The sequence below is a fragment of the Corvus cornix genome, chromosome 5, assembly GCF_000738735.6.
Source record: "Corvus cornix cornix isolate S_Up_H32 chromosome 5, ASM73873v5, whole genome shotgun sequence".
In the NCBI taxonomy this organism is placed as follows: domain Eukaryota; kingdom Metazoa; phylum Chordata; class Aves; order Passeriformes; family Corvidae; genus Corvus; species Corvus cornix.
In genome coordinates this window covers 21,996,740-22,013,712 of record NC_046335.1, presented here as the reverse complement: position 1 = coordinate 22,013,712, position 16,973 = coordinate 21,996,740, and the positions used below count along the sequence as shown (strand labels likewise).

The following is a 16,973-nucleotide window of genomic DNA, read 5'->3' as shown; positions in this document are numbered from 1 at the left end:
CTTGGTGCTGTGACCACTTCCCTGGGGAGCCTGTTCCAGTGCTCAACCACCCTCTGGGTGAAGAACCTTTTCCTAATATCCAACCTAAACCTCCCCTGACTCAGCTTCATGCCATTTCCTCAAGTCCTGTCACTGGTCACCAAGACTGAAGAGATCAGTGCCTGCCCCTCACAAGGAAGTTGTAACTGCAATGAGGTTTCCCCTCAGTCTCCTCTTCTCCAGGCTGAACAGACCAAGTGACCCCAGCCACTCCTCACATGGCTTCCCCTCCAGACCCTTCACTATCCTTGTGGTCCTCTTTTGGATGGTCTTTAATGGCTTCATGTCTTTTTTATATTGTGGTGCCCAAAACTGCACACAGAACCTGAGGCGAGGCCGCCCCAGTGCAGAGCAGAGCAGGACAATCCCCTCCCTTGCCCAGCTGGCAATGATGCCCCCCAGGACATGGTTGGCCCTCCTGGCTGCCAGGGTACTGCTGGCTCATGTTCAACTTGCCATCAACCAGGACCTCCAGATCCCTTTCTGCAGTGCTGCTCTCCAGCCTCTCATTCCCTAGTCTATACACAACACACCAACTATGAAATGTTGTTAAATTGATGTTTTGTGTCAGCAAACATACTACTACCCCTTTGTTAGGAGTGAAGTGTGTCACTCCATCAGCAATATCTAGGAACTTGATAGACAAAGGATGAAAAAAAAAAACCAAACACCTTACCTAAATTGCTCGGGCCTGATTCAAATGCTGTAGAAAGGCCGCAGGATGGTTCTTCATTTCATCCAAGAGAGGTTAAAGGAAGGAACAGCCTTCTCCAAGCTGCTAAATGAAAGAGCATCTTGCTCTGACAGATACCAAGCCCCTGTCTCCCTGTGCTTGACCTGCTTGAATAAGGCAGCTGTGCAGTTCCCCCCGCCCCTGGTGAACACACTCTCTCTTTTGAGGAAGGTGGTTGTTTTCTCCCCATCTCAGGGTCCAAAGCAGCAACAACACTGCTCCTTGCCCACTCCCCCAGAAAGCCACTGTGCTCCAAGCAGCGCTCTTGCAATTTTCACTCCTCCTGCTCCCAGCTTGGGCTGCTCTACTGTACTGACTGCTCCCTCTCTTACCATTTTGACCTACTAAGTGCTCTGGCGCAGTGAATCAGTAAGCAGAGATAGTTAAAAGTAAGAGCTTGAATATGGAGCAAATTGCACAGCATCACAACATATCCTTAATAGGAAATACGCAGCCCTCCGACGAGAGCAAAATCTTTGGCTTTAACAACCCCAAATAATTTTGTCCATCATGTCCTCTCAACAGAAGGAATGGACCAAGTAGAGGTGCTTTACCTGGATGATTTAAAAATAAAACTCAGAACTTTTCTAGTATTACCATGGAAAGTCATTTTGTGTCTCTGCAAAGAGGTATCAAAATGTAAATACAGCAGTATTCTTAGAAAAGAGAACAATTTCAAGTTAAAAGTATTAAAATAAACAACAGTTACAAATAAACATGTTTTAAAATTCATCTCTGATGGATTAACTTCTCCTTGTTCAACTCAGTCACTACTTAAGCAGAAGGTGATAACTAATACCATCACTAGTCACCAAAACATGCCAGGGAACTTCCTAACAATACCTTTGCAACAGCAATAGCAGCTGACAAACTGCATTTCTCTGGGAGCCTTTTCCTTGCTAAATATGTTTGCAATACCAGTGAACGAACATGCTGCTACTAAGAAACATTTCCTGTATATTTATTGGTTGTATTCCAACCGTTTTGTATTCATTCAGCATGGCAGTAAGTAATGTTTTCTGCTTCGCATCTGGATTACAGGAAAAACTTTTGGTAATCACTGAGGTTTTAATCATCTACATACGCCTACAATCAACAGATATAACATCCAATTCTTAATCTGTAGGAAAGCCTTCTTATGGACTATGAGGTGTGCACCCTGCTCCCACCCCGTTCAAACATGAGCTGTGACTGCTATTTGGGGCCCACCTGTTGTAGCACTGCCAAGCCACTGCAGCACGGGCTGCTGCTGGCCAGCTACACTACCACCCATTTGCGTGAGTGAAGGAAGCACAGACTGCTGGTGCCTGTAGTGATGGTAGGTGATGGGGTTGCCCTGGCTAAGTGACAAGCCAGCTGTGCTTCTGGCTCACTGAAGCTAACAGCTGCCCTCTAGTGACGCAGATGCAGCAGGAGAGTTGGAAAAGTTATTCACAAAATAGTAACAGATTATTTTCACTTCATTTTGTACCAGCACAACAGATCAGAACCACAACCACCTGAACCTGGCTTCTGGGCAATTGCCAGCTGTGATGTGAAGGTCCAGCCCACTGCCTGCACGGAGCAGACCTCCCAAAGTTTTAGAGAAAGAGCAGCTGCCTGGGAACAACCAGGCAGTCACAACTACCTTTCTCCCTGGGACAGTGGAGAAGGAAGGCGTGGGAAGAAACCAGTTCGTGTTCGAAGAAGAGCTGGCAGAATTGCACCTTCGTTCTGTCACACAGCAGTACCCATCAGGTGGTACCAGGGCTGGGTGGCAGCCTGCTACACTCACCATCACCTGCCTGCCATCCTTGCCCTTTCCCTCTTCTTCAGCTGGTGTAGTAGACGTGAAAAAACAGAGTCTTATTGCGGAGCAGAGAGTACGAGTTATCAAATTTCAGCAGGTAGATGCCCTCGCCCGGGTACTCGTGGCTGCCTGCCTGTACCTCCCGATGGCTGTTCCTGCGGTACACAGGCATGATCTCTCCGTAGCGGTTGCGCAGATAGGTTTTGGAACCCCGCTCTACATCACCTACAGGGGACAGTCCTGAATGGGAGAGAGGAGACAAGTAAGTAGGCCAGAACCAGTTAAGCCAGAAAAAGACTAAAACCAGAATGCAACACAGACGTGAAGCTATACAGAAGGCTAACTGTGACAGCATTACCCAGAGCATCTCCTCTGACCTTTCTGCAAGTAATTCCCACAAAGTCCAGTCTTCCTTATCATAACAAAGGTCATACCAAGAACCTGTTCCTTTGGGAATACTGATGGGACAGTATTTACTAGACTGCCAGTATTTACTAGACTCCTCTCTTACCTTTTAGACACCTCACTGCTTTTATACACACAACAGCAGTCCCGTGATACAGACTTGAAGCAAAGAGAGGCAGGAAAGCTCTTAGCTGTTACCTCATAGTGTCTACATCCTCAATTCCCTTCTCCAAGAGGATTCCTCATACAGGAACCTACCCCTGTTTACAGGGCCTGCAAAATTCAGATGCCAGCCTCCCAGCTACACTGGTTACACATACACTGAAGCCACAGAACACGCAACATTGCTGTGTATTTCCCAAGTACAGTGACACGGGTAGAGGACATTTCAAATACAGTCAGAAGGAGCTACTGATGTACTGGGGAAAAAAAGAAAACAAGAAAAAAACCAAAAAACAAGCAAAAAACCCCCAAAACAAACGACAACCAAAAAAACCCACCAACCCCCCAAAAAAACAACAACAAAACCCAAAAACAAACAAAAAACCAACCAAACAGAAAACAAAATAAGAACCAACCAACAAACTAAAAAAACAAACACCCCAAAACAAAATCTTTTTGCCTCCACTCACCACCAAAAATTTCTCAGTCTGAGAGTCTAAGAAAATCAGTCAGGTTAAAATTTCAGACTTTAATCTTTTTATCAGGTAGAAGTTGACTGAGCAAATTCTGATTTTATTTTTCAACATGTTCAATTTTAAGAATGCTCTTGGAGAGGACACCCACTGAGATATGCTGAAGCAGGAAGGGCCAAATGCTTTTTTATCACTCTAACCAAGAACCCAAAAGGCTGCAGAGATAGCAAATGGGCTGACTAAACAAAGTAGATGGAAATTATAGCATTTGACAGATATTCTCAGCAGCATGGCAACAAGCACCACAAATTAACCTTTATAAGACCTGCACTAACCTTCAATTTCCTCGTCTTCTTCTTCATCCTCTTCATCACTGGATTCACTGACCTGAACAGTAATGGCAGTGCTAGTAACTGTGGTCCAGTCAAAATAGACTCCAAACCCAATGTCGTAGTCATCCGTAGCAAACTCCCAGCAAATGCATTTCCCATCAGGATGGGTTGGCACACGGACTGTCACCACCTCGCCTCGCTTCACCACCATCCGGCCATTCTTCTCCTTTCCCATCTTGGCTTTGAATTCCTTCATCTTCTCGGTGGTCCACATGGTAGGTGCAGCCAGAGGGGGAGGCTGAGCTGAGACAAGGGAAATGATCACAGGCTTACATGACTTTTCACTACTGAAAAACGGTTACCTGAAAACAGTGACGCTATTTCTGAAAAGGGGCCTGCTCCCAGAAGCTCCAGATGTGAAGTTTTTCCACTAGCCAGGAGCCCAAATTTCCAGCAGGAATTAGTGTCTCCAGGACAGTCTCTGCTCTTCTAGCCAGGGCAGGCACTTAAAAAATTATCCAGAGTTCTGCCTTCAGGACTCACCTTTCCTCTGCTCCCCAAGGAGGTCTGCAGTCTCCAGCTCAGCTGAAAGGATATCCACAGCACCAGTGTGATCGGACTGAATCATGACTATATCCCCCACTCCCTGAGGTACATGGTAGTTGGTTACCCGAACAGCAGCTTCCTGCACAAAGCACAAAAGGAACATTGTCACAAAGACCATCCTGGTTAAAAAGTCTCTGCCTGGATTTGAAACAACCCATTAGTAATTCAGGCATCTTTATGAAACCAAGTCAGACCTGCAGAAGCTTCTATTATTAGTGTTGGCCAGCTCTGAGACACCTCTCAGCTTTGTTTCCCCCACTGCACCAAAGTAATGAACTTTGAAGTAAAACACTGCATTAGTGTCACAAATTACACCCTCCTTGGCTGCCCCAGGAGTCCCTGAGCAGGTGCATTTTTGCACTTGCATCAGAGTTAATTGTCACCCCTCAACAAAGCAACAGCCTCATAGATTTAGCTGACTATTCTTGGAAAGAATTCCCAACACACAATCTCTCTAGGGAGAGCCTTTCAGCTCTGTGTGCATCCAGACTACAGCCACAATCAAACTGTCATTGCTGCATCCTAGTTAGAAGTTCATCTGGTTCACTAGGGCCTCTCTCCTCATATATGCAAACTCACAGGTCCTGAACTGGGTGTCACTTGCACAGGTTTTCCTGGCTATCTGTAAGGCAAACAAATTGGCTGCTCACAAGAAGAAACAAGGGACTTTCAGCTCCCTCTTCCATTAATCTGCAAGAATGGAATTTCCAGAAGCACCAGGTAAGAGCAGAAGGTGAGAATTACCTTGAAGCCTCAGTCAGCTAGGAAGCAAGGACTAACTGAAGACACAAGAGGGATTTTGCAAATTAGACTGATACCATTTATCTCCCACGGATGTATAGGACAAAATGTAACTGAATCTATGTTAATACTACTTTTTTCTTAACACAAGCCTTAGAGCCTCAGTCCCATTGTGGTAAGCACATAAGTAGGGTGGGAGAACTGTTGCTGCACTTCTTGGTTCTCAGACATAAGAAACATACATCTACCTTTTTGAGGGACTGGATTTGGTCAGGCAGCTTCTCTTCTAGTTCAGCCACTTTCTGATCTTCCAGAATGCCAACTTCTTCCTTTGAGTGCTCTGTTGTGCCTGTACTCAGGTGCGCCCCAATCTGTGACCTTTTGGAGGAAGACAGTGTACAATTCAGCACTTGCACCCAGGGCACAGCCAGCACAGGAGTCACTGCTCTGGAATTCAAATGAACTGAAGGAACAAGATTCTGTGGTCAGCACCTGCCAACTGGACAAAGAACCCCTCCCCACCCCAGTCCTGCCATCTCTGCATGACTACCTTCCATGTGAGCCAGGGGGAGCAACTTCAGTGGGATTTACCATCCTTTAGATGGCAGAAATTCACTGCACTCACCCCACAGCATGCTGGCTAACCAACACTATACTAAGGAGAGACAGCAGCAGCAACTTTTCTGCCCAAGAAAGGACAACTACTTTTATGCCAGCTACTGCATGGCATATGCATACTCCATCAGAGGTCAACTGGATCAGTGAAAGAATTCAGAACAATTTTGACAGCCATCCTGAGAATGCCCTCTATTTAAGTCACCCATTATGCCATTCCTACTAGCAACACCAACAGAGACAGAGAGCACCCAGGTGTCTCTTTGCCATATTCAAATACAATCCACAGATAAGCAGTAAGAAATACAAAGGGCAGCACAATAACTTAAGCAAAGAGGTCCAAGTACAGGACTGTAACAAAAGAAAATGGACATGCTAAAACAATAAGAATGGCACATAGCAGGAAAAGAATGGGCAATAAAGGAAACATCTTTGGCATTTATTCTCTGTTGAGGATTTTCTTCTAAATTATATTGAAAAAAAAATTGCTGCATGTTGTCTATAGCTGGACTTATCATCCCAAATGAACTCAGATGCCAGAAGAGTGTCCTCTGTAATGATCTCATTACGTATGTGAAAATTCTATGAGAAGCAAGCTAGTATTAAGTAAGAATAGAAACATTTCCGCTTTTGAAAATCAAAACCTTCTCACAGCACTATAAAACCAACGTCAACTACCTTGCTCTAAAGGATCAGAAACATGAGAACACAGCACGAATGGAAAAAACATGCATTTCTTCAAATGTCTCCTTTCAGAAATGAGAAATACTCTCATTAGCAAGGAAGCAGACCATAAGTATCGTTTGGAATAATTAAAATAAAATATACACAGCTCAATTAAGACAAATTCTGCATCCACAGAGAAGACTTGAACAGGGCAAATGTGGCTTTTGTTTTCAAATTGTTACTCCTATGGCACTACAGAATCTATCCAGAAACAAAGCCATTTTTTACTTACATTCTCTCAACAGTGATTTCCTTTCCTAGAATTGGCACAATAGACCAGAACGTCTGTAAGAACAACTAAAATGAGATGAATAACAGGTTGACAAAATGGCAGCAGATGGACAAGATAAGAAGGGACACTTGGTGGGAACAATTTTTTAAAGGAAGAATTCTTGGACTTCCATGCTGTTGTTTTCCAGCCCATTTGCATTTTAGTTTAGCAGTTGCATGAACACACCTAGATGGGCTATTTGGTCAGTTGCTACCATAGGTGCACACATCTGCTCAAAAAGCTCTCCATCAACACAGGAGCTTACAGCTTGGGAATTTTTTCCTCTAGATACCACTGATACCCAAGAGTCTCACTGAAAGATTAGGAAGAGTTACACAAGCTTTACAAGCAGACTTACAAAGACAGATTCAGCTGATCCCTCCTCACACAAACCTTTTGGACCATCTCCACCCCTTTCAAAGAAGATCTAAATTAAGACAAATTTAATAGGTAATGTCCACAAGTATCCATTATCTACATTGGCCATTTTGCTCACAGTCTGTATTAATCTCTTCAAAGAAAATTAGAGAATATAATAAAAAGATGGAAGAACTCATTTACAGACAGGAAGGCTGATAGAGATGTCAGCAGCATCAAACCAAGATGGCATCAAACTGCTGTTTTAGTAAGAAGGGTAGTTTGATGTGGGGGTTTTTTTTCCTGGATTTTTGCATCTTTTTGATGAAGTTGTGGTTTACCTACTGTAACTAACTTACACATTTCTGAAATTGTATCCTGTGCAAAAAATGTGTAACGCCAAATGAAGCTTCACTGCACAGTATTACTGCTCCTAACCAATAAAATTACTTAGCTACAAACACCACATGCCCAGCAGATATCAACAAATCAAACATCTGATAACAGGGTTGATCAGCAGCATTAATGGAGAGACACAGAAAACAAATGATGAAAAAAAAAGCCAAAATTTTGTCAAGGAAAGAGCTTCCCCCAGATTTATAGACAGTGGGCATGCTCAATTACTGAAGTATCCCTCAGACAGGACACAGGAAATTTTCCCCTGAAAATGTACTAGCTCTTATAATGGGTTATAAAACCTTGCAGGGTTCCTTTCAAGCTGTATGACTCTGTGATTTGAATAGCTGAGCCATGAAGTATGCTTCACAAGCTTTAAAACAACCTTAAAACCTGTAAGAACAGGCCCTCCCATACTGATTCCGGTATATACTGTCCCAAAGCAGGCAATCCAGTCTCCAGCCCCTTCTTTTTACCTGCACAGAACAAACTGCCACACAGGAAAGGTCATGGGGAGTGAAACAGACTGTCATGCATGTGGGGCACAACACACAATAAGGTTTTCCTACCCGCTCTGCGAAGTACTGGACTCCAAAGAATCAACTAGCTGATCTGCAGGCTCTGTCTTTTGGGCTGAGTCTTCATTTTCTAACAACAAACAGAATATATGAAGAGAAGGTGAAATAAATGTTGTTGTTTGTAATACACTGACAGGAAGAAAAAACTGCAGCCAGCACTCAAACGTTGACAAGGTCACACAGCTGTGAAACAAAGAGCTGTGCCAACCAGTTTTTCATGTTATGAGCTGTATCTAGAACCTTGCAGAACAAAGACTTTTAAGGGACTCAACCCTAGGAAAGGGAGAACAAAAATCTATGCATGTTTTTGGTGTAAAGCCATTCTCAGAAGCAGGGTTCATTCAGGAACTACTAATCCTAGCTTTAGGAGGCCAGAACAAGGCCAAATTTCATCACGTAAAGCTGAGCTGACAAAGCCCTGGAAAAAGCAATCATGCAGCCAGTACACAGAAGGGCACCTGGGACGAGATTGGGTAATGCTATGTCTTCCGTGCTAAATTCATGGACTGGTCCTCATAAAGATGGTTCTCCTTGGTTCTTTCCCGATGGTCCTGCTGAACTCAAGATGGACCTTAAGCGCTGTCCCCCATTACGACTGCGGGGCCGGCGCGCTCCACTAGCGCTGCTTCTCCGATCGCATCGGAAGGCAGGGAACAGGGGCACGGACAAGTTCCAGCTTTTGCCAGGTCGCGGTGGATGCCCCTTGGTGGAGCCGGCTGGGGCCATGTCTGCAAGAGTCGGTGCGAGAAGGAGGCAGCTCCAGCCCAGGGGCACGCAGCCCACGGCGCAGTCGAGCTCCCGGCTAGACGGGGCCTCTCTCACCGGGGAAAGCACAAACCTCCATCAATCCTCGCTCTTCCCAACCGCACCGGGAGGAACTCTGCTGCAGTTCCAGGCGCCCGAGCTGCCGAGTCGCGCAGAGACCACAGCCCGGCCCTCTCCGCAAAGCCGGCACCGCGAGCGGCACCCGCGGCGCTGCTCTCCGCAGCGGGCACCGCACTGCCTCCGAAGGGAGCTGCCACCGCGAAAACGGCTTCTCCGGCGGAAACGAGCAAATCCATCACGTAAAGGAAACTCTCCCGTAAGGCAACGCTAAACTCGCGCCCCCGGGCTGCCCCCGGCTGCCCCGTGCCTACCCTGCCCGTACCTGCGGGGCCCCGGGGCGCGGTGTCGCCGCCCGGGGGCTCGGAGCGGGAGCCGGCGGCGGCGGACAGCGCGTCCGACATGGGCACGGCTCGGCGGACGGCCGGAAACACCCGAGCGCGGGCCGGAGCGGGGAGGCCGGAAACACCCGAGCGGGGGGGACGGAAACACCCGAGCGAGTGCGTGTCAGCCGAGCGCAGGGAGATGGTGGCGCCTCAGTGCTCATCCCTCAGCCTCCCCCCTCGACAACGCAGCCAATCAACATTTAGTTCTGCAGAGCCGCGGGGCGCGGGCGGCGTTGCAGGCTGACAGCAGGGAGGGAGTGGCGGAAGGGAGAACGGGGCCGCAACCTCCAGGAAGTGATGGTTGCCAAAGGTAACGGGGTCCCGGAAGAACGCGTTGCCGTGGTGGCCTGGGGATGGAGCCGATGGAACGCGCCCGGGTCCCGCGGGCCTGGGGTGGCTGAAGGGCCGCAGCCTGAGCCCGAGGGCGTGGGGGGACCGGGGCCCGTCTGCTCCTTCCTGTCCTGGAGCGCCCGACGAGGTGGCTGAGTGGGTGGTGCAGCTCGGCCTCCCCCAGTACGAGGTGCGGGGCTGCCGGCCCGGGCGAGGAAACCCCCGCCCTCGGCACCGCCTGGACCGGTGGCCCTGAACTCAGTGTGTGTATGAGCGTGTGCGTGTGTGAGCGCAGGGGGGCCGGTAGTGGCAGGGTGCGACCCGCCTTTCCCTCCGCTTCCCTGCCCAGGAATGCTTCAGGGCCAACGGCATCACCGGCCGCCGCCTCATCCTCGCCAACTGCTCCAACCTCCCCGCCATGGGCGTCACCGACTTCGGGCACATGCAGGTGCGCCCGGCTGCGGCTCCCGGAGCTCCCCCCTCAGCCCCTCGGCGCCCAGCGCTGCCCCTGCCTGCGGGCAGGCGGGCTGGGCTATGGCCTGTCTGCAGAGCGCTGATTCGGACAGCGAGCCTGAAACTGAACAACCGAATTTATACAAACCGTCACGCTTTTAGAGCATAGGTCTATTCAGGTATAGGTCTTTAGCTGGCTGCAGATCGAGGGCTGCTTCTCTGGGGTACCATAAGTGCTTAGCCTTTCTTTAAGTTATGCTTCCCCTCTGGCCCCATAAAATTGCTTAGCAAGATGCACGCACCCTCAGAATTTCTTTTAAGTCATTTTCCACTTACTGATTTGTAGAACTTCTGAAAATCTAGTTAGATATAACCTGCAGCAATTGAGCCACTGATCTCAAGCAGCAAAAGGGCCACTTGTTATTTCCTTGTTTTACGCTTTGCTGGACACAAACACGAGCTCTGTATCTTCCTCATTTTATGAACATGTAATTGGTCTTTTTCTGTTCAAACCTACATATTTTCTTTAGCAAACACTGATAGTTACGGCTGAATTTCGGGGCTACAGCCTGGCCCTCCAAAACTTCCTGAAAGTTCAGAAAATCAACAAGTTGACTTAAATTTCATTACCCTCTTTCCCTTCCCTAGTGGAAACCACTGAGGGACTTGGGCTGCATTTATAGAGCCAAATCATCTGTTTTGCATCACAATTTGAAGTTGCTTTCACCAGAAAACACAGGTAGAAGTTCACTCCAGGAAGAGAGAAGAAGCTTTATGCTCCAGTGACTAGACTATTAACGCAATTTGTTTTATTCTACAGTACCAAAATGCAATTTCACCACAGTTCTGTCTGGTTGCACAATCTTAACTGTTTGTTTGAAACTAAATATGCCACCAAAAACATTAACTAGTGCCATGACTTTGCCTGTTATTTTGAGAGAAAGGCATCAATTTACACCAAGTTTTTCAGATCACAACCCTTCATTAATATTTCTGGTACAAGCAGATTGAGACTCTATAGTCATTTGTGCTTTCCAAAAGTGGCAAGAGTTTTATAGCCTTTGGAAGCCTTACCCTCATATTGGGGTATAGGGATTATGTATGGTGTTAGTTCAACTGCTGAGTAATACTAGGCCATGGGTTAGAGATATCAACTGTAACCCATTCTTCCTCTTGTGGGAACTGAAAATCCTTTAGATAAGCAATAGACAGCCAGGACACTGCCGCAAGCTTGGCAATGAGACTGTCTTGGTAATGTTTTCCAAAGCTTGCAAGTAAATTGGGAACATCTCACAGACTTCAGTGGAACCTAGATGTTCTCAAAGGTCATGCCCTATCCTGCCAGTTATTTGTATTTTAAAGAACTTTAATCTGATAGAATCCAAGCATGCAGAGCTCTGCAGGATGTGGCCCTTTGGGTGTTTCAGGAAGTGTGTATTAGAGCAGGTGAAAAGTTAAAGCTGCAATTTCCCAACAAGAAATATAAACGAAAGGCTGTGAGCAGTCGAAACTGATACAGTTACTATAGAAATAAGAGTGATAGCATCAACTCAGTGAGACAGAAACTGTTTGCAGTTTAGGGGAAATGGCAGTTTGGTAGAGAACTATGCAGCTAATTATGTGGAAGCTATGCTATGGACAAGTGACATTACTGCTGGTTTTAATCCCACTGTACTGGTATTTTAAATATTAAAACCACTCAAGATACAAGTCTGGTGTTCTTTTGCTATAACAAAAAGTAGGGTACTACTCTTCAGAGTCGAGCTAAAGTTGAGGGAAGGTTTTGAGCAAATACTGTGAAAGATCAGTAAAATCTTGCAGATTGTATTTTGAAGCTTCAGTCAAATTAGATGCTTAAATTCTCAGAAGTTGCTTCAAAAACAATGACAAGGGACTGCTCACTCACAGTTCCAGGTCCAGCTGGCTCAGACAACCATACACTCATCATTTTCTAAATGAACAATATGAGTTTTTGCTGATAATTTTTTACACCTTTGTGTAGATTGTCATTCACATTATAATTTAACAAACATCCATGATTTTGTATTAAGCAGAAGAGACTGCAGTTCATTCACCCATAACTTGTTTGTCCCTGAAGTACAAGGAGGAAAGCAGAGCTATATTTACGCCACTAAGACACCAGATGTGATGTCATCCCTGATAGTAAATCTGGAGAGAAAGTGATCTGCGCTGCTTTTACAATGTCACATGGGGCTTTTGGGTTCAGATCCCCCATGTGTTGCAACTTCAAGCATGAAACTGTACCAAAATTCAGAATATCACTTCTTTTTCCTGTTGCTATAACATGGAATGGATGGTTTTAGCTGTTGCCCTGTTGTCTTGGTTTGAGAAATGAGAATTTCTGGTGTTTTGTCTTATATTTCAGGAAATTTCACGACACGTGCGAGAGTTGCTGGGGATTGAGGAGCCTCTCTTCAGCAGATCCATCACACTCCCATACAGAGACAATATGGGTCTCTTCCTAGAGAGAAAGGCACCGACAGGAAAGAAAGCAGATGCCCTCACTTTCTCACAGTTTATCCAAAAAGCAGGACTGGAGCCCTATACTACAGTTCCTTCTTTGCAAGGATCCCAGACCATGGTGGGAGTGGATGCTCTCCCTGCATCGCAGGACATGCAGAGGCAGAATTAGAGACTCATGCTGCACTTTTGCCTTTACAAGAAGCCCAGCAGCCACAGCAGACTGTACCCTCATCACCTTGCAGATTGTTCAAGGAAGTACAGTTCCACTTTTTCACAATTCCAAAAACTGCCACTGCAGCTCTTAGACATTTGATTACACCAAACCCATTCCCACATTGTATCTTTTCTGCAATCCTTCATTTGCTTACAGGAACCAAGTGAAGTGGAGGTTGTAGAACAGACTGTAGCATTGTCTGTCTTTCACTTCTGCTTCACAGTTGATTAAAAGAGACCAAAAACCAATCATAGACATATTTTAAGCACAAGCAATTGATAAGAACTTCCCAGATGCTCAAGTGAATAAATTTCTCCCAGGCTTCAGTGTCTGCAGACCAGGCTTGCTCTGAAGCCCAGATGTAAGATAAATGGCATATACAATAACTGGTGTACAGGTGTGGCAACAGCTGCTGTCAGCAATCATAATTAAGCAAGGGGTCTAAATGCAACATGCAAAACTAATCCTTGGCCTCACCACACAAATGATTTCCTGTGAGGCAAAACCAGGCAGGCAGTGTTTTATCATGGTAAACACTACTGAAACACATGATAGATGGCGGCAGAAAGTATAAAAGAATACTGAATTAAAGAATTTAGGGAGTAAAAAAAACCAGAATATCCAGTTACTTCCTTTTTCCTTGAAGGACATATCATATAGTCTGTGGTGGTGAGGGTGGGATGAATTCTCACCAGCAAGGAAGTAGAAGTGCCGATGAAAGCCTAGCTCAACAGAAAGAGTGCGCCTGACAAAATCATTAGTATGTTGTCAGGATTCAATGGCTTTCTTGAGATCCCTCATGGGGAATAAAAAAATACAACAAACAAAGACTGGGCCTGATCCTGTTTAGTTTGTTACACTGAAGCTGTAGCCACTACAAAATAACTCTGATTTGGTTTTGTAGTTCAGTTTTGTATTGAAGTTGCAATAGAAACACTGTAAAACTGAAGCAGTTCAGAGGCCAAGCAGACTATGTAATAAGCAAATTCAGACAAAAAAAAAAATAGAAAAGCTCAGGCAACCAGGGATAAGCAAGTTTGCTGAGCAGTGTAGAGAGTGAAACTCGTAGAAGAAAATGTGTACATTTTTGGCTGGAATAGTTTAGAGTCTGAGAGTTAACAGTGCCGGTTCTTGCCCTACTTAGTCCCATGAGGGATGAGATCTCAGCAAAGCATTCCTCATGGGCTTCAATATGGTTTATGAGAATTTAGAATCATACTCAGCAGTTTCCTCTGGAATTTTGAGAAACTATTGGAAGCAGCTGTGGAGAATGGAGACTTGTCATCCAATATCACACTAGGTTCCACTACGGCTGAAGTGAGAGATGTCTTGGTGCTGACCAGCCCACATTGCTCTGTAGGCCAATCTCCAGGGGGTGCCTGGTACAGTAAGAGCACCAGGCATCAGATAGCAGCAGACAAGCCCTCTCTTTTCTAACAGCTGGCTAAAGAGATACTTTCTCAGTGGCACAGCTGTCAGGTCAAACCAGTGGAAGGTTCTGGGAAGGGAAAACCAGTGGAACCATTTATGGGCAACAACAGTCCAAAGCAGCTTCCTAATAATGTAACAGTGGTTTTCTTCAGTGTCTGACTACAAGACTCTTTCTTGGGCCTTTGAGAAACAATCAGACTCAGAGACTTGAATATAAAATGTTCCAGGCATCACTCTGCCAAGTGAAGTATAACTGAGACTAATGGCTCTAGAACAGTCCTGCAAAAGCAGGAATCCTTTCCCTCAAGCAGTGTTCTCCACTTAACATCCTCAATAATTTAGTTCATGAACTGTCATAAGATCATTACCTCCAAGAACTGTCCTCTCTAGATATTCTCAGAGGATTTTTTTTTTTTTTTTGCATCCTGTGCCCTAGTATTGATCAGTGGCTTCAGACAAGCATGGTAAGTAGCCAAACAGGAACTAGGGGCAAAATAACTCAGTCCAGGTCTTCTATTGCAAATACATCATCTAAGGCAATTCCTCTGGCAGAGATGCATCCTAAGGACAGCACAGAGTTCAGCACCTTCCAACCCAACAAGGCAGCCCATGTTTTATGTGAGATGAGGCAAGTTGCAGAGCAAAGAGACAAGCAGTACCTCAGCATTCAACCCTCTACTTTCTCCTCTTGAGTAATTGAAGGGGCAAAATCTTTGCTGACAAAACTCTTGCACACAAACCTGGGCAGGAAGGTTTTTGCTCTGCACAGATGAGGCAGCATTCAGGAAAGCTGAGGTCATTGCATAGTTTCAGTGCCTTCTGGTGAGGCAAATTCTGCCACGTGATGCTGTTCAGGCCTGCATAAAAAATGACCACCAGCTATTAATGGAATTTTATTTTCCTTGCAGGATGAACAAAATCAAGTATCAGTTACCAGTGTGCACACAGATGTGAAGAGATAGTCTCATCTCACACTGCTGTGAGGAATCACACTGACAATCAGACCTGTTTGGTTTGAAACCTCTGACCTAGGACCATTTTAGGTGAGGGATGCTAAAACTAACAGTAACAAGTCTAATAGAGCTTGTATTTTATGTAGCTCAGTCTACCGAGTAAACAGAAGTCCTTTACAGGCTGTATATAAAGTCATATAACCATTGGGCCATGATGGCATGGAGAGCACCATGGGTGCTTCAGGCACACTCAGCAATGCAGTAATTACAGGGTGGCTGTTCCGATGTTTCTGGTCCCCTTTTGTAGAAACAATGGATTCGAGTCCCATCCAGTGGTAAAACCCAGAAATTGCAGGTTTGAGTCCTGCAGTAAATCCTGTAGTGAAACTGTGTGGTGAAAGGTGCACTGTGAAGTGTTTTTAGGCCACATGTAAGTTAGTAGCTTTTATGGCGAAATTTGCCCAGATGCTTTGAGTTCTTTTAACTCTAAAGGAGGCATCAATGCAGTATGTAAATAATTTGTGCGTATGTGTTAAGAAGAATGAGGTGTGTGTTGATTTGAGTCTGCCAGCATAAAAAAAATTGACTTGGGACACTCATGACATAGAGCTTGTTTGCTCAAAGATTGTTTTCTATAAATGTAAAAATATGTGAAAAGTCTTGCAAGGGACATGTGCAACTGGAATGATTTTCACTGCACATCCTAGCCAGAATAAAGTGATGCAACTCACTGACATCTCAAAGATAGTGTCAGAGAGTTTAATTTCTTCCCAAGTTTGGTGACAGTTCCAAGCTCTGAAATGACATGGTCCATTTTTCTTACAGGGAGGGAAGGAGGTGTTAAGGCTGTACACAGTGACAGGACAAATGACAGTAGACAGCCAGCATGTGTGACAGGACGCAGCAGAGGAACACAATGTCCTCCTAGGCCAGCAGCTGAGCATTGTTATAAAAGCATATAAAGCTCTGCTTCTGCAGGGCTACTGCACTAAGCAACGAGAAAGGGACTCAAAAGCCCAGAGAGACAGGAGAGGTGACCAACCAGCACTCTGGGCCCTGGAACACAATTACCTGTGCTTTGCCACATGTAGGTGAAACACAAACCACTGCTACCAGACTAGTAGCACTGTCTGCCTGCCGAAAGTGGCAGACAGGGACTTTGGCAGCTGCCCATCACTGTTCTTACCTGGCAAAGGGCAGCAGCAGAGTGACACGAAGGAATAACATACAGAGAGCTCAGCTGCCTGGCCCAGTCCTTGCAGGCTGATTTAAAGTCTTTAGCTGAACCAGCTGAGACTTGGGATCTCGCTAGTTTTCAAGATCTGTAAAAAGCTATTTAATAATCCCTGATTCCTCTCTTCTCTGAGATAACAAGGGGAACTGGGCACAAATTGCAATGTGATGATCCATCTGAAGACACAAAACCACCTTTGTACTGTGAGTGTCGCCAAATTCAGGAACAGGTTTCCTGGAGAAGCTGAGTCATCTCCAGCTGTGATAATACTGAAAACCCAAATAGCCACAGTCCTGGTCTGCGTGTTCTAGGTGACCCTGCTAAAGCAAGAGTAGACTAGATGATCCCTTCCAACCCAATGATTCTGTAAGAAAAAATACAAACACCAACAGAAAAAAAAAAAAAAAAGAGAGCTCACAGTGCAACAGGGAGGCTGGAATCCA

At 45.6% G+C, this 16,973-nt stretch overlaps 1 protein-coding gene, 1 long non-coding RNA gene and 1 pseudogene across 5 annotated transcripts; 1 reads left to right on the top strand and 2 right to left on the bottom strand.

The window, feature by feature from the left end:
* Positions 1 to 1,709: 1,709 nt before the first annotated feature.
* TMED8 (transmembrane p24 trafficking protein family member 8) lies at positions 1,710 to 9,644 on the bottom strand. 4 transcript variants are annotated; one of them, XM_039551785.1, is made up of 6 exons: positions 9,371 to 9,644; positions 8,215 to 8,293; positions 5,529 to 5,658; positions 4,477 to 4,618; positions 3,937 to 4,236; positions 1,710 to 2,801 (listed from the first exon to the last, which is right to left on the bottom strand). In XM_039551785.1, exons 1-6 carry the CDS (start codon positions 9,447 to 9,449, stop codon positions 2,584 to 2,586), a joined length of 948 nt encoding a protein of 315 aa, XP_039407719.1. In that variant the 5' UTR covers positions 9,450 to 9,644; the 3' UTR covers positions 1,710 to 2,583. The 4 variants fall into 4 exon arrangements, with proteins under 4 accessions (XP_039407719.1, XP_010391659.1, XP_019141166.1 ...); XM_010393357.2 differs by lacking the exon at positions 9,371 to 9,644 and adding an exon at positions 6,854 to 6,918 and having other exon boundaries at positions 8,215 to 8,295; XM_019285621.2 differs by lacking the exon at positions 9,371 to 9,644 and adding an exon at positions 6,854 to 6,906 and having other exon boundaries at positions 8,215 to 8,266.
* Positions 9,645 to 9,759: 115 nt separating this feature from the next.
* On the top strand, positions 9,760 to 13,740 carry LOC120410000. The gene is made up of 2 exons (XR_005601897.1): positions 9,760 to 10,209; positions 12,601 to 13,740. It is a non-coding gene; the product is annotated as an uncharacterized LOC120410000 (long non-coding RNA).
* A 171-nt stretch (positions 13,741 to 13,911) lies between these two features.
* LOC104688631 lies at positions 13,912 to 16,523 on the bottom strand (annotated as a pseudogene).
* Positions 16,524 to 16,973: the final 450 nt, after the last annotated feature.

Bases quoted from the DNA above. Each gene is read 5' to 3' on its own strand.
- TMED8 (XM_039551785.1), bottom strand. From the start codon at position 9,449: ATGTCGGACGCGCTGTCCGCCGCCGCCGGCTCCCGCTCCGAGCCCCCG. The intron at 5,659-8,214 runs GTAGGAAAACCT...TTCCTCCAAAAG, and splicing joins TCCAGTACTTCGCAGAGCGG to GTCACAGATTGGGGCGCACC. The intron at 4,619-5,528 runs GTAGATGTATGT...TGCTTTGTGCAG, and splicing joins AAATCCAGTCCCTCAAAAAG to GAAGCTGCTGTTCGGGTAAC.